The sequence below is a fragment of the Sus scrofa genome, chromosome 5 (assembly GCF_054392235.1).
Source record: "Sus scrofa isolate SSC_HxYL_T2T_F1_AM1 chromosome 5, Sscrofa_HxYL_maternal_Yorkshire_Landrace_v2.0, whole genome shotgun sequence".
NCBI lineage: Eukaryota > Metazoa > Chordata > Mammalia > Artiodactyla > Suidae > Sus > Sus scrofa.
The window spans coordinates 52,047,468-52,062,636 of NC_139387.1; the positions used below are offsets into that span (position 1 = coordinate 52,047,468).

At 34.3% G+C, this 15,169-nt stretch overlaps 1 protein-coding gene across 23 annotated transcripts in view; it reads right to left on the reverse strand.

Moving 5' to 3' along the window:
* The window catches only part of CCDC91 (coiled-coil domain containing 91), a 396,188-nt gene that overhangs the window by 104,709 nt on the left and 276,310 nt on the right, over nucleotides 1-15,169 (reverse strand). For all 23 annotated transcript variants that reach the window (XR_014845230.1, XR_014845231.1, XR_014845232.1 and 20 more), the window contains 1 exon segment: nucleotides 1,286-1,399. Coding sequence is in view for 19 of the 23 variants with exons in the window: in XM_085024567.1 (XP_084880693.1) it covers nucleotides 1,286-1,399 (114 nt within the window). In the remaining 4 variants the exon portion in view is untranslated.

Here is a 15,169-nt window from a genome sequence, read left to right on the forward strand (position 1 = left end):
AGTCAGTTGACTATTTCTGGCTCAGAAGTCTCTCTTTAGAAAGGTAGGCCCCTACTGGGAATTTGTTTGAGTGAAATTGCTTTTAAAACACCCTGAGATAACATGCACAAAGATTTAATCCCACAAAAAATGCTTCCATTGGGTGATTAACTTATCTGGAAAGCTTGCTTAGCATCTTTTTTATTCTGCTGACACACTTTCCTTTGGCGAAACCTAATGGTAGCTATTGAGAGTTGAGAATTTTCTTTGTATCATACCAAACTTGACTTCAAATTAAGAGTATGGAACTAACGTGGCATCATGAGTTTTTATAACACTCCTAGTCTTGTACTTAACTGCCAGCTGAAGAATAATTTGCCATTGTCACCACCAGTTAATTGTGTCATGATATCAGGCATACTATGTTTTATGTTTAATTTATGTGTTTATTATGTTATGTTATATAATATGATAAATGTTATAAAATATGGTTTTATGTTATATGTTTATACCAAACATTATATATATTAGTCTTTAAATACATTACTTTATAATATATAACATGTTATACTAAACATATAAATAAGACATAAAATATTGTGAGAAAATTCACCATAAAATTTATTATATAATATACAATAATATAATATGCTTATTATAGAGATTTCCATTAAATATCTCAGCTTGGGTACTCTTTAAGAAGAATATAAAGATTTATTGAAAAGTCTACAAGTTGATCATTATTTTCGGTCACTGCTCAGACTCACATATTAATAAAACCCCATTATACTAAAATGATGTTTACTTCTTAAGGCTTCAATATGCATTCTGAATTCTGACAACATATTCTGAATTTTGTTTTTGAAATGGAAACATGGCAGAAAAGCCTTAATTTGATAACTGTAATAAAGTGTATTAGAACCACAGTGGTATTAATAGAGTCTGAAGGCCTAAAAAGTACATATAAATTTTAATAAATACTGTAAGAAATAACAAATGTGGCAAAAAAACTAAAAATCTAGAACTGTCTGCTTTCTTCATAAGTGAAAAGTTAAATTGGAAATGCTATAGGTTATTTCTAGGAGTCTAGCAAGAAATTATTCAATGTGCTTTTTTGTTGACAGATGGAATTTATGTAGATATAACTATTAGCTATGTAATTATACCAAAACAGTAATCTTAGAAGAAGATTCCTAAATTAGAGGACAAAGGACATTTTAAATATTTTAAAATTTCAGGTCATTGTACAGAAGCCACTGGTTCAATTTATGGAAGCACAGATTAAAACCCTTCAGGGGATACTTACCCTTTTCTGTTCCTTTACATACTCTATCAATTCATCTCTTGTTCTCTTCACTGCCTCTTCCACAGCCTTTTCACTTCGCTTTTGCTCTTCGATTATTGCTGCCTTAACAGTTTCCTATTTGTGGAAAGATGAAAAAAAGTCAGGGGGGTATGCAATATGACATACTTATGCCCATTTTATAAAACTAAAAACCCTCTTCAATGAGTTGAGCTCATTCCACTCAAAGTTTATCTTTAAAGAGGAATAAGAACTTATAAAGTCTTTTGAGTTCTGTTAGAGATTCCACAGAATTCACTTTTTTAAACTGAGTGAAAGGGAAAAGAAATGGAATAAGCCATTTATTGCAGGGAGCGCCTGACAGACTCCAATGGCTTCCTCAACAAGCTTTCATTTGATGTTTACATGATTGATTGCCTTCCTGTACTTTGCACTATCCACATAAGACTTCCAACTTGTGTTTATTCTTCCAAAAACACCCTAATGCTCTAGGCTGTTTTATTCACGTTTAATTTTCCCATCATACAATAATCAAGTGTGGTCTGGGTGGTAAGATTTACAGCTAGTTTGGTCTTCCTGCCAGGTTAAGATGTTGAGAGCTGGACACCATTAATGAGAGGTAAGAATTCCACCCTGTGTCCTAATATTTGAAATGAGCAACCTAGGGAGAGAAGTGGTACTCCCCATTTTACTGAAATAGTAATCATGTACCCTAAGAGATTTCAAAATTTCAGATAAAGAAGGCTAAAATTCTGAAAAATAAATTAACATTTCTCAAAATCAATTAATATTTTCTGCCAAAAAAGTTCCACGAATTGGAAGAATGCTACAAACTTCTATAACTTTCACTGTAGACACATGTACCATCCTTTTCTTGGGCAGGCAATCAATTAGAAAATGCCTTGAAATTTCCCAGGAATAGTTCCTTCATTTTGTTATTCTTGAAGAATTTTCACTAGGTAATGCATATATGTTTTGTTTAGTTTTTCCCAGTTAATTTCATATAAATATATATATGTAATCTAGAAAATATGAAATGATATTACGAATTTTCTACTATGAATATACTTATGTAGAAAACTAGTACATACAGAAAAATATAAACACAAAAAAATAGACACATTCATACATGATTGGATATAAAGAGGATGGGGCTCAAGCTGTATATACAATTTCCCAAATCTGACATTTTTTAAGTATTTTGAGTATTTTTAAAACAATTATACATTCTTTTATGATTTATATTCCATTACTGGGATATATAATAATTTATTTTACCAATCTTTATTCATGAATATTTTGGTTGTTTTTAATAAGCCAGTGATGAACATTCATGTATGTACCTTTGTGGTGCACATTATGTATTTCCTTACTTTCAATTCAAGAAGTAGAATTATTTTGGCCAAGGGGTATAATTTTTGATCTCCCTTATAGCTGACATTTTGTACTTTTTTTCCCAGAAGCAGCTCATGAGAATAGCTGTTTTCTTGCATCCCTGATTACATTTAGTCCCAATCTTTATTCAAGGGAGAATGATATCAAATTTTCCTCTGCATTTAAAAAGATTATTATGTGATATGAAGAATTTTCATAGAAATATTAGCGCTACACACACACACACACACACACACACACACACACACATGCCTGACCATGTCCTCTTCCCACTTTAATAATGGTAGACTCATAATTTTTTGGATTCCCCTCTAATATATAAAATTAAGCCACAAATCTGAAAACCCCTATAATGGTGACTTTGACAGTTGTTACTTTTTATTTTCAATCACTAAGTATATTAAGTTTTAGTTCTCTTGATAAAATAACAGAATACAAAGTTGTTTCCATGATTATTTGAAAAGATTAAAGTTGAGAAACTATAGTAATTTAAAAAAATTTTAATTGAATTAGAGTTATGTTTTAGGTGTACAGCAAAGTGATTCAATTATATATATATATATGTTCAGCTATACATATATTCAGTTACATATATATGTATATTCTTTTCCACATTCTTTTCAATTATAGATTATAACAAGATACTGAATATAGTTTCCTGTGCTATATAATCGGTTCTTTTTGGGTTATATCTCTTTCATATATAGTAGTATGTATCTGTTAAACCTCAATGCCAACGTTTTCCCTCCCCCGCTTACCTATTTGGTAACTAAAAATTTGCTTTCTATGTCTGTGAGTCTGTTTCCGTTTTGTAAATAAGTTCATTTGTATCATTTTTTTAGATTCTACATATAAGTGATATTGTGATATTTTGCTTTCTCTGTCTGACTTATTTTGCTTAGTGTCATAATCTCTAGGTCCATCCATATTGCTGCAAATGGCACTGCTATTATTTTTTACAGCTGAATAGTATTTCATTTTGTGTTTGGATATTATATCTTCTTTATCCATTCATCTATCGATGGACACTGAGGTTGCTTCCATGTCTTGGCTATTGTAAATAGTGATGCAGTGAACACTGGGGTGCATGTATCTTTTCAAATTATAATTTTCTACAGATATATGCCCAGGAGTGAGATTGCTGGATCACATGGTTAACTTTTTATTTTAAGGATCCTCCATACTGTTCTCCACAGTGGCTGTACCAATTTAGATTCCCACCAACAGTGTAGGAGGGTCCCCTTTTCTCCACATCCTCTCCAGCATTTATCATTGTGGACTTTTTGACAATGGTCATTCTGACAGATGTGAGGTGATACCTCATTGTAAAAAACTACAGAAATTTTTGAAACAAAAAATGAGGAAAGAAAGATTATTTTAAATAAAAGCATCTACTATTAGAATTCCCATTGGTTTCATACTTACTAATTCGGAATTTGAATTTTTTCAGATTTTAGAAAGGAAAAAAATAGTGAAAACATTACTAAGCTCCCCAAAATAAAACACATTAATAGTTTTGCAGTGAAGGGTATGAATATTCACACTAGGTGGATAAATTAAAAGTATAAATAGCTTCACATCAGTTCAGGGCAGGTTTTGCCAATAGCTAAATTACAAAAACCCTTGGTTTTCAAGGGTTTTATAATTTTAAAACTACTGTAGATCTAGATTATTTGAATGTAAAAGATAAATCCATATCATATTGAATGTCAACCAGAATGTCTATCTAGTAAGGCTCATAGCAGTAAATTTGATTACATCTATTTGGTTGAAGGCGAAATCATCAATTTAAATTAGGCATATACCCAGTAAAAAATGAAGAATTAGCTATTATGTTCTTCAGTTAACATTTTTTTGGGGGGTGCTGAGAGTTTATATTGCCTGCTCTGTCCACATTCTTGAGGGTCCTCCTTTCCTAACTTTTGACCTGAAGAACCATTTACAGAGAAAGTTTCCCTTCATTCTCTTCTCCCCAGTTGGGAGTTAGGTGACAGAGAATCAAGGTTGTGAAATCCATCCTTAAATACAACTTGCAATAAATAAGCATTTTTGACTATAATACAAACGTAAAGTTCAAGCCTTCCATTTTCTAATCAGACCAAATTCTGAATTAGTTGGAAATGATTAATGGATTTTGTGAGCAGGTTTTAAATATCTGTGAATATCTGCCTGCATGTTTTGTTGAATTTCATGAATGAACTATATTGTCCCCATGAGTCAGGAGAATTAGTCTAAAATAAAATATAACTCACATCACTGGAACATGGTATATTCTCTAAGGCAGTTTCTAAACCTTGGTACTACTGACAATTCCTTGCTGGGGGTGGGGGTTCTGTTATAAGCAGCATACTCGGCATCTACACACTGAATTGCCTCCAGGTGAAAAGCACAGCTCTAAAATACATAGTTTGGAGGGAAAAACATCCATCTGCATATCTGTTATGATTTGTTTGTAAAAATATATGTTATAGTTCTCATTATATTTTTTGTGTAAAAATAAAATATGTACAAGAAGTCACATCCAAATGAATATATAACTAGTTTTTAAGTGTGGAAGAGTTTTATATACCAATTAAAAAAATGAATGGCTGAAATCAGTTTCTACACTGTTACACAATTAAAAAGGTCATGATAAATATCATTTAGGTCTAAAAGTTTATATAACATTTTATATAAGATTTAAGCATTTCCCTCATTGTTTGAAAGTATAGTTATGCCAAGTCTCTGTTACGGCTCAGCGGAAACAAATGTAACTAGCATCCAGGAGGATGTGGGTTTGTTCCCTGGACTTGCTCAGTGAATTAAGGATCCGGCGTTGCCATGAGCTGTGGTGTAGGTCACAGACGCGGTTCGGACCCCACGTTGCTGTGACTGTGTGTAGGCCGGCAGCTACAGCTCCTATTTGACCCCTAGCCTAGGAACTTCCATATGCTGTGGATGCAGCCTTAAAAAGACGACAACAAAAAAAGGCACAGTTGTGCTTTAGCATTCTGTAAATCCACTATACATTTCAGTCAAACAGGACCCTAACTAATAAATGGTCTGTGGCTGTTCTTTATCAGTGCAATTTAGTTAAGGATTGTAAACACAGTTAAACTATTTATGGGAAACAAATCTCAGAAATCAATTCAGTTCTGGTATGTGGGCTGTAAACCACAGTTATCAAAGATTTTCTAGGCCAACCATGTGCTTTATTTAATTTTTGTTTCCATATATGGTGTATGCATATTATGCAATCATGTATTATTTTAAAAGTTGCACATGGTTGTGGAAATGTACCTTAGAAAAAAGTGTCTGAATCTTAAGTTGCATTATGCGCTTCCTGTTTATCAGCAATTAAAAGAACAGAAGTGAAACTTCCATTTCCACACAAATTTATAAGCTCACACTACAGCTCCATAAGTGCTTTTCATACCTTGATCCAAGTGCAAACGAAATTTCCATATTTCAAAATCCATTTACTGGAGTTCCTGTTGTTGCTCAGTGGGTTAAGAACCCGACACAGTGACCATGAGGATGTACATTCGAACCCTGGCCTCACTCAGATTAAGGATCTGGCACTGCCACAGCCTGTGGCATAGGTTGCAGGTGCAGCCTGGATTCCCTGTTGCCTTGGCTGTGGCATAGACCGGCAGCTGCAGCTTGGATTTGACCCCTAGCGCAGGAATTGCCATATGCCACAGGTGTGGCCTTAAAAAGAAAAAATAAAAAAATTATAAAAATAAAAATCCAATTATTGTACAATAGAGGAGCTTTCATCTAACTTTCAATTGGAATTAATGACATGCTTAATGGAAAATATTAATAGAATCCAATTCTATAAATGCTTCTCAAATGATGAACATGCTCAAGTAAAATCATAGGCTCACTGACTGGTATGAATATTTGCCAGTACTTATCTGTGTGAAAATCATTCTTAAAGATGCAATATATGGAATCTCATTACATATCAGTGTTCATAAACAGGTATTTGCAAAAAATTTTGATGACAGTGATATGTAATTGAACCCACAAATTAAGCAAAATGTTATCTCCCCGAAGAGAATTCTATTCTTCTCACTGATAGATCTACATTATAAAATATTATTATATTTTGATATTTACCAAAAAAAAATTTGTGAAGATCTGCTTTTTTCTCGTGTTAGGTAAGCCCTTATCTCAGTTAAGCCTCTTGGCCCATAAATATCTATGTACCACCTGGCCCTTTACTGAAAAAACTTGTCAATTCCTGCTTTAGGTCATGATTCCACAAGCTGGCAATATGAGGTGGGCTCAGCTGGACAGTTCCTTGGTTTTGGCTGAGCTTTCCAATCTATCTGCCATCAAATGCTGGGTCTGATGTGGCTGCTACCACTAGGATGTTCTATGGTGGGATGGCTTGTTTCTCCTTCCTGTGATCTCCCATTCTCCTGCAGACCAGCTCAGGACTTTTCACACAGCAGATGGACAGAATTGTTAAGGAAAAGAGTGAAAGGTCTCGCAGGTCTCTTAAGATGTGCGCTCAGAAAAGTTACAATGTTATTGCAGCCACAATATATTGACCTGAGCAAATACGTATCATACATGATTTCCAAAATTCTTACCTAATTTTCTAAACACCTTCTGATTATGTTCAAAGATATCAGGCATCCTTCTATTCTTATTTTCTTGGCGACACATCTCCTGAACATATATCTAACCTGAACCAGTTCTCTAGATCTGATACATAGCTGTCCCGGGATTTCCCTCAGCCATTTTTCTCTCTCTCTCTTGAGCTGTTACCTTCAGCTTTCTGGATAACACTGGATTTTTTCGTGTGTGTGTGTTTACTTTGATTTTTTTTTCTTTTGTATTGTTTTGATTCTTTTTTGGTTTCGGTCTTTTATTTTTTAAATTCCTTTTTGTTTTCTGTTTTGTTTTGATTCCTTTTTCTCGGTTTACTTCTTTGAGTACCGCCTCCAGGAGATTCCTGGGAAAAGGCACATAGGAAGTAAAAATTTTGGTATCCCCTTTGTCTGAAAATGCTTTTATTCAACACTTACACTTAATTTATAGTTTGGCTAAGAAGTGCAGATTTTTAGCTTTAAAATTTGTGCAGTTTTAAAGGTTACTGAGGAGTCGGATTATATCCTGCACCTTTTGACAACTTTTATGCATTCTTTTGTTCCTCAAAAATTTCAAGACAAACCTAGCTACAGGACTACCTAGAGATTCTTATCTTACAACCTAGAAACTCAATTCCAGATTTAATACTACTACTATTACTACTAGTTGTTGCTGTTATTATTTCCTGCATCCTATTTTGTTTTTTTATTTCTCAAAATCCTGATTCAGCTAATGAAGCTCCTGAACTGATTACCCAATTTTCTGGTCTTTTCACTCTTATTTTCCATTTCTTTTCTCTGGAAGACTTCTACCACTTCATCTTCTGACCCCTGTTGTTGCTTTTTTTTTTTTTTTTTTTAACTTTCCATTTAACTCCAAATTTCTAAACTTTTTTTTTTAGGGCCGCACTCACGGCAAATGGAGGTTCCCAGACTTAGGGGTCTAATCGGAGCTGTTGCTGCTTTTTTATTTGACTTAAACAATGCATACTCTTCTTGTTTCATAGTTGTAAAATCTTCTCTCCTGATGAAATTAATCATGGAGGTTTGTTTTTTTTTTTAACTTCTAATATCTCCATAGAAACTGTTTTATTCTCTGCTTTTCATGAGAAGTTATCTGTCTGTACTTGACTATTTGGTCATGTTTAAAGAGTACAGTGCTAAAATGCTGAATAATATCTCAGTGCTTGCAGTTGTGGTTTACGGACTGTGATCTTAATAGCAGAATAATCTGGCTGGGTTGTTTCCTTGGGGCAATTTCTGATACCAACACATTTTGGTCTTTTATTCTGAGCTGTCTAGATTCCTCAGAAAAGAATCTTCCAATTTCCTTTCTGGTTGTCAGCATTCTGAGAGCTGTGATGGGAAAAATGGCTAAGATTCTCAATAAGCAGCATAAAACTTTTCACCTTGCTGTTCTCCCAACCCTATTTCTTTATAACATTTATACCTTCAACTGTGCTTGGTGATGCCTAGTCCAGAGACCCTCCATTTTATTTTCAGTTTTCTTCCAGGATTGGCAGAAGATGAGTGAGGCTCTGTTTATTAAATGACATCCAAACGTTCCTTCTATTTGAAGCTTTATCTTCATTTTCACTTCTAGAGATACCTGGTGCCACCAACTAGGAAGCCTTTGAGAGTTTCTATACTGTCTACTGGTCTTCTCAGGCATCTCTGCTTCTAATTCGGGGCTCCATTTCAGAGTTATTTCAGTGAGGTTTTAGAAGAGAATAGATAAAAATGCTCTTTTTAACTAGATATGCATTAGAAGAAACATATTAAGCTTTTTTGTTGAAATGATTTCAGATTTTCGGAAAACTTGCAAAGACAGTACAAGGGTTCTCCTATGCCCTTGATCCAACTTCTTCTAATATTAACACTTTACATAATTATGGTGCATTTATCAAATTTAGAATTAATCATACAATAATATTAAATAGATTACAGATTTTATTTGTATTTCACCAGCTTTCCCAATAATGCTTTTTTCCTGTTCTCGGGATTAAACCAGGGTAAAACATCATATTCAGCCATCATGTCTTATTAGTCTCTTCCAACTTGTGATAGTTTCTCAGTCTTTCCTTATTATATTGACACTGTTGAAGAATACTTTTTCAGGTATTTTGAAGTAATTGGGATCATCTCTTTTTTCTTATGAATAGGCTGGAGTTATGATTTTGGGAACGAATACCACAGAGGTGAAACATGATTCTCACTGTGTCATATCAGGGGCACATGGCATTAAGCATAATCTTTCACTGGCAATGCTACTTTGGCCATTTAAAGCGGTATCTGCCAAGTTTCTCTAGCATAAAGTTAACATGTTTGTCCTTTCTATAATCTGTTCATCAGATGTGAACAACAAAGTCCAGTCAACACTCAAGGGGAGGGAAACTGTACTCCATCTACTGGGAGGGGAGTAACTACATTTATTTTTTAGATATGAGTATTTTTAAACTACAGATACAGTTTCTTCTATAGCCACAAAACTACTCAGCATTTCTCATTCTTCTTGTGTCAATCCTGGGATTTATAGTTTCCTTGGTACTCTTTCATTTCATCGAAGCTTTACAACTGATTGGTACTAAGTTATTTATATCGCTATATTATCTTTAAAATTTGTATAGCATTTACATTAGGTCACTTTATTTATTCCTCTGATAATGTTCATTAATAATATCCCTCTTTCCTCATTAATCCTGTGAAAGATTTGTGAATTTTATCTTTAAAAAATGACAATTTAGTATTTTTAAACTTTCCAATCTATTCATGAGTTTGTCATAACCTTATTACTTTTTGTTCTAGTTTCTTTGGATTATTCCAATCTTTCTCATCTAACTTCTTAATAAACTAGAAATGTCATTAGCCCATTATATTTTCCAGTCTATTTTACATACTTAAAGGCTTTGATTTTCTTTTGAAGTAACACTTCAGATATTCTCACAACCTTGTAAGTGAATACTTATTTTAATAATGACTGCATTATATTTTCCTTTTGTGCTTATCAGCTTTCTTTTTAAATTTCATACACAGTGAAATGCACAAACCTTGGGTGTATTATTTGGTGGGTTTTACATACATATACACCCATTTACTCACTATCTACATCAAGAAAAAGAACATTCATATGCCACAGAATATTCTCTCATGCTTCTCCCCATCACAGACAATCACTACTGTAATTTAATTTCTTTTCTTTTCTTTCTTTCTTTTGTTTTTGGCTGCAGCATGCAGTGGCTTGATATGGGATCTCAGTTCCCAGACCAGGGATCAAACCTGGGCCACGGTGGTGCCAAGTCCTAAGCAACAGACCACTAGATAACTCCTCAATACTGTAATTTCTATCACCATAGATTATTTTGCCATGTTCTTAAAGGTCATAAAATTCAAATCATACAGTATTTATGCTTTTGCTAACAACTTTTATTCAACATAATGCTTTTGAGAGTCATCTATATTGTAGAGTATAGTTTATACATATTTTTTAAAATTTTGTTACAGAGTTCCAAATAACATACCACAAATTATTCATCCATTCTACTAATAATGGATATTTGGAAAATTTCCATTTGGGATTATTATGAAGAAAGATGCTTTTTTCATTCCTTTACACTTCTTTTAGTGGGCATAAGCACTAATTGATGTTGAGTATATGCATAATTGTGAGAAGGGTGGGTATCACAGTAAACAATGTTGAGTTACTTAGTAAATACTGCTATATGCTTTTAAAAAATCGGCAAATTAACACACTCCCAAGAATATATGAGAGGTCCAGCTGATCCACATCATTGTCAACAGTTGGTATTATCAGTCCCTTTAATCATATCCACACCCAGGGCAGGAATATATTGGTATCTCTTTGTGATTTAATTTATTATTTCCAGTACCAATAATGATACCCATATCTTTTTATATGCTTATTGGCCATTTTTACCTGTTGTTTGTTAAAGTGCACGTATTCTTAGGTGGTGGCCTATATTCCAAAAGGTAAGGCCCTTTAGGGTTTCTCAAATGGAAAGCCTATGATTTATCAAAGCTTTTCTACCATTGAAGGACTTAACTTCCAACCCTTACTTCCCCTAAGGACCTGGTCAGCTCTTTAGCCTCTCAATTGTTCTTTCTGTCATTGTTGGATTTGCATATGCAGTTTAGGATTTGGCCAATGACTACGGGGTAATGTGAACACTGGTTTTTTGTTATTCTGAGAGTTTGTTCCGAAAACAGGCTCCTTGGCAGGCTTAAACTCTGCCTTCTGCTTCATCAGTCCTAGGTTTTTAGCTCGAGCCTTAATTCTACATTCTGCCAAATAGAAAACTCCTTTTAAACCTGAATATAAAGCTCACCCTGAATATTTGTACTTTCTCAAGCACTGCAGCTCCTCCAATGCCATCTGTATTAATTGCTCTACAATGATACTGCCTTCAGAAAGTTGTTTTATATATTTTGTACCAAGTTTATGGTTGTTTTTGGAGAAAGAGCTGGTTCCAAACAAGTTATGTTGTGATGAGCGGAGTAAGATGTTCCACTCATTAAGCTTTACATTCCAATATTATCTATTTCACTCCTAGAAGTTATCTTTAGTTCTTTTAAATATGTATCTTTTTTTAAAAAGTCTGTCTTATTCCTGACTCACATAAGAGACATACTTTTTCTCCTTAAACCTGCTCTATAAAATATTATTTAAATCTATAGATTCTGATACCTTTGTTTCTTTTATCATTCAGAATTTTTTTTTCTCCTCTCACATGATCCTTTATTATGGATAGGAATAATGATATCATTGCACAAAGGACTCATTAAAAAACTGTAGCAGTGTTGTAAAACAACTGATACTGAAACTTGTGAAACACAGATGTTAATATTTAAAAGATGAATGGTACTTCAGCATACCAGATTGAGACATAATGTACAGTGGGATAGAATGGTTCTCAGCCACACCTGGGTTAGATAAATGTACAAAATATAAAGCTGATAAAATAAGGGAAACCAAATATGCTTAATTCTACTTCCTGCAAGTATGATGTGAATAGAAAAACTGATTTACTACTTGAAAGTGAAGTTATTAGCAATACATGATATAACCATGTAACTGTGAAGTGCTTAAACCTTGCTAGGTTGGTAAAATATGTTCCTTTTCTTTACTCACTATTATTCACAACTGGATTACACTGAAAATGGTCATTTTTTTTGTTGTTTTCCCCAATGATTACTAAATTAAGCTTATCAGAATAACATTTTATCAGTCACTAAAATTTCAACCCTTAAACACATGTTTGATTTCATATCCCATTTCCAGACACTAGGTTAAATCTTCATCCCTCCAAAATGTTTCTTTCCTTCACCATTTCAACTGCTATCACTTGGTCTGGGCTGCCCTCTTAGCGCATATCGATTATTCTAGCATCTTCTAGAGAGTGTTCTTAACCTCACCTTCCAATGCTTCAAAGTATCACGTTTAAGGATGCAACATTAATCTTTCATAAAGGATACTTAGCCCTTGTCACTCTTGTGTCAATTCAGCCTTCAGTGGGATTCTATTTCAGGTAATATTAAATGTGGATTTGACTATATTAAGATTCTTATGACCTGTTCAAGCATATTGATTCCATCTTTGTTCCATGTTACTTTCCCAAGAAACATTTTCAATTTGTCAAATTGATACTTATTATCCACTATGCTTATTTCCTTTCTTTGAGCTTTCAAATGCCTCAAATAGATGTGCTTTGTCTGCCATATCTCTTTATTCCTCACATTAGAATAATCTATGGATTTGACATATTCCCTAGTTTACTGTAAGATCTTTGAAGAGAAAGTCTGATTCGTTTGTAACCCCTGTAGAAACTAACATTCTGTCATGCAGAGTTAAGTATTCAATTTGCTTCCCCTGGATAAGCTATGCTCTCTCAGCTTGGAATGATTTCCCTTTATCCTTCTCCCCTGATAACCATGCCTACTTCTCCTTTTGCACAAATCAGCTTAAGCATCATTATCTCTAGAAGCCTTCCTTTAAATGCTTCAAATCTTCCACTGCTCCTCAGAGTGTGGGTACATCTAGCACACTTTGTTTCTGCTGTTAAAGCAGTCCACAATTCAAAACTGCAGTAAGTGCTTTACTTGTCTATCTTACCATCTTGAGATCTCTTTGAAATCAGGGATTACATTTATTACAGTTCATATTTTTTATGATTAGAACTCTAGTATTGTATCTGGTACAGAGTACAGATGCATAATTCATCATCAAAGAATGAGTGGATTTGGTTCCCCATTTCAAAGAAAATCTTAAGGGTAGGGCCTATAACACATTTCTTGTGTCCACTGGAGCATCTGGGTACAAACTAGGTTAATACACATTAAGTGGACACACATTAGGTTAAAGCTTCCTAGGCTTTCTCAGTTAGTGATCCCTTGCTGTCTCACTAATTTTTTTCATGATGCCCTCTAGGCCAAAAGAAACATCTGTTTCATTTACCAATTAATTGGTTCATACCATACAGGCCACTTGAAAAGATACAAAAATATGGAAAGAAAAATACTTCTATTTCATTCTTAACTACAGTTACTTGAGAATTCCATACATGCTAGGCACTGCACAACTTCCTAAATCTTGACTTAAAACTGGAATGACACTTTCACTTCCTATCCCACACTGATATAGTGGAATGGAAATGATATGGTGCATGGTACTTGATTTTTTTTTTTTTTTTTTTTTTTTGGCCACACTTGCAGCAAGCATATGGAAGTTCCTGGGACAGGATCAAATCTGAGCTGCAGCTGCAGCCTACACCTCAGTTGTGACAATGCCAGATTCTTTTTTTTTTTTTTTTTTTGTCTTTTTGCTATTTCTTGGGCCACTCCCGCAGCATATGGAGGTTCCCAGGCGAGGGGTCGAATCAGAGCTGTAGCCACCAGCCTACACCAGAGCCACAGCAATGTGGGATCAGAGCCGCGTCTGCAACCTACACCACAGCTCACGGCAACGCCGGATCCTTAACCGACTGAGCAAGGGCAGGGACTGAACCCGAAACCTCATGGTTCCCAGTAGGATTTGTCAACCACTGCGCCACGATGGGAACTACACAATGCCAGATTCTTAACTCAATGTGCCAAGCCAGAAATCAAACCCCTGCCACCTCAGAGTCAATGCCAGATCCTTAACTTGCTGTGCCACAGTGGGAACTCATACTTACTTTTTATCACAGCAACTCCCAAAACCCAAGTTCACTAAAATATGATATAATAGAAGGAATGTAAGACAAATTAGTCCTGATGAACTAGTAGTTTACCTGGTTTCCAAGGGATCTCCAGTAACTCTGTTTTGCTCTCTAGTACTTAAAATAACCTGCAGCACCCTTGTGAGTTCACTGCTGCCATCTCAGGGTCCCCTGATACAGTTTAGAAACTATAGCCTGAAGTAATCACAGCAATCATTCCTTCACTCCCTGTTTATTATGCAGGGTATTATGCTAAATGTTAAAACTACAAAGATGATTAAGATGGTGGTAACCATAATAAAAACAGTGTTGACACCAGCAGGTCATCTTAGCAATAACATATTTTATGTTGCAGGCACCAGGCTAAGGTAAATTAATTATGCTGCATTATAAGCTCATAATAGTGCTTAAAATGAAAGATTCTGTGACTTAACAGAGATCTATGTGAAAGACACAGCAGGCTTGAGCAAAATATAACATAAAATGTATTAAAATTTTTAAAAATGTTATTTAGGGTTTAATGTTAATAAAATGTGTTTTCATTTACTCCTCAGAACCATTTTGAGAGGCAGGTATACTCTGACATTTAAAGCAGTCAGGCTACTTAACTAATGTTATATGTTTAAAAAGTAGCAATGTAAAAATTTAAATGTATTTTAAAAAGATTTTATAGTAATTCTTCCTTTCTTTTTCTTTTC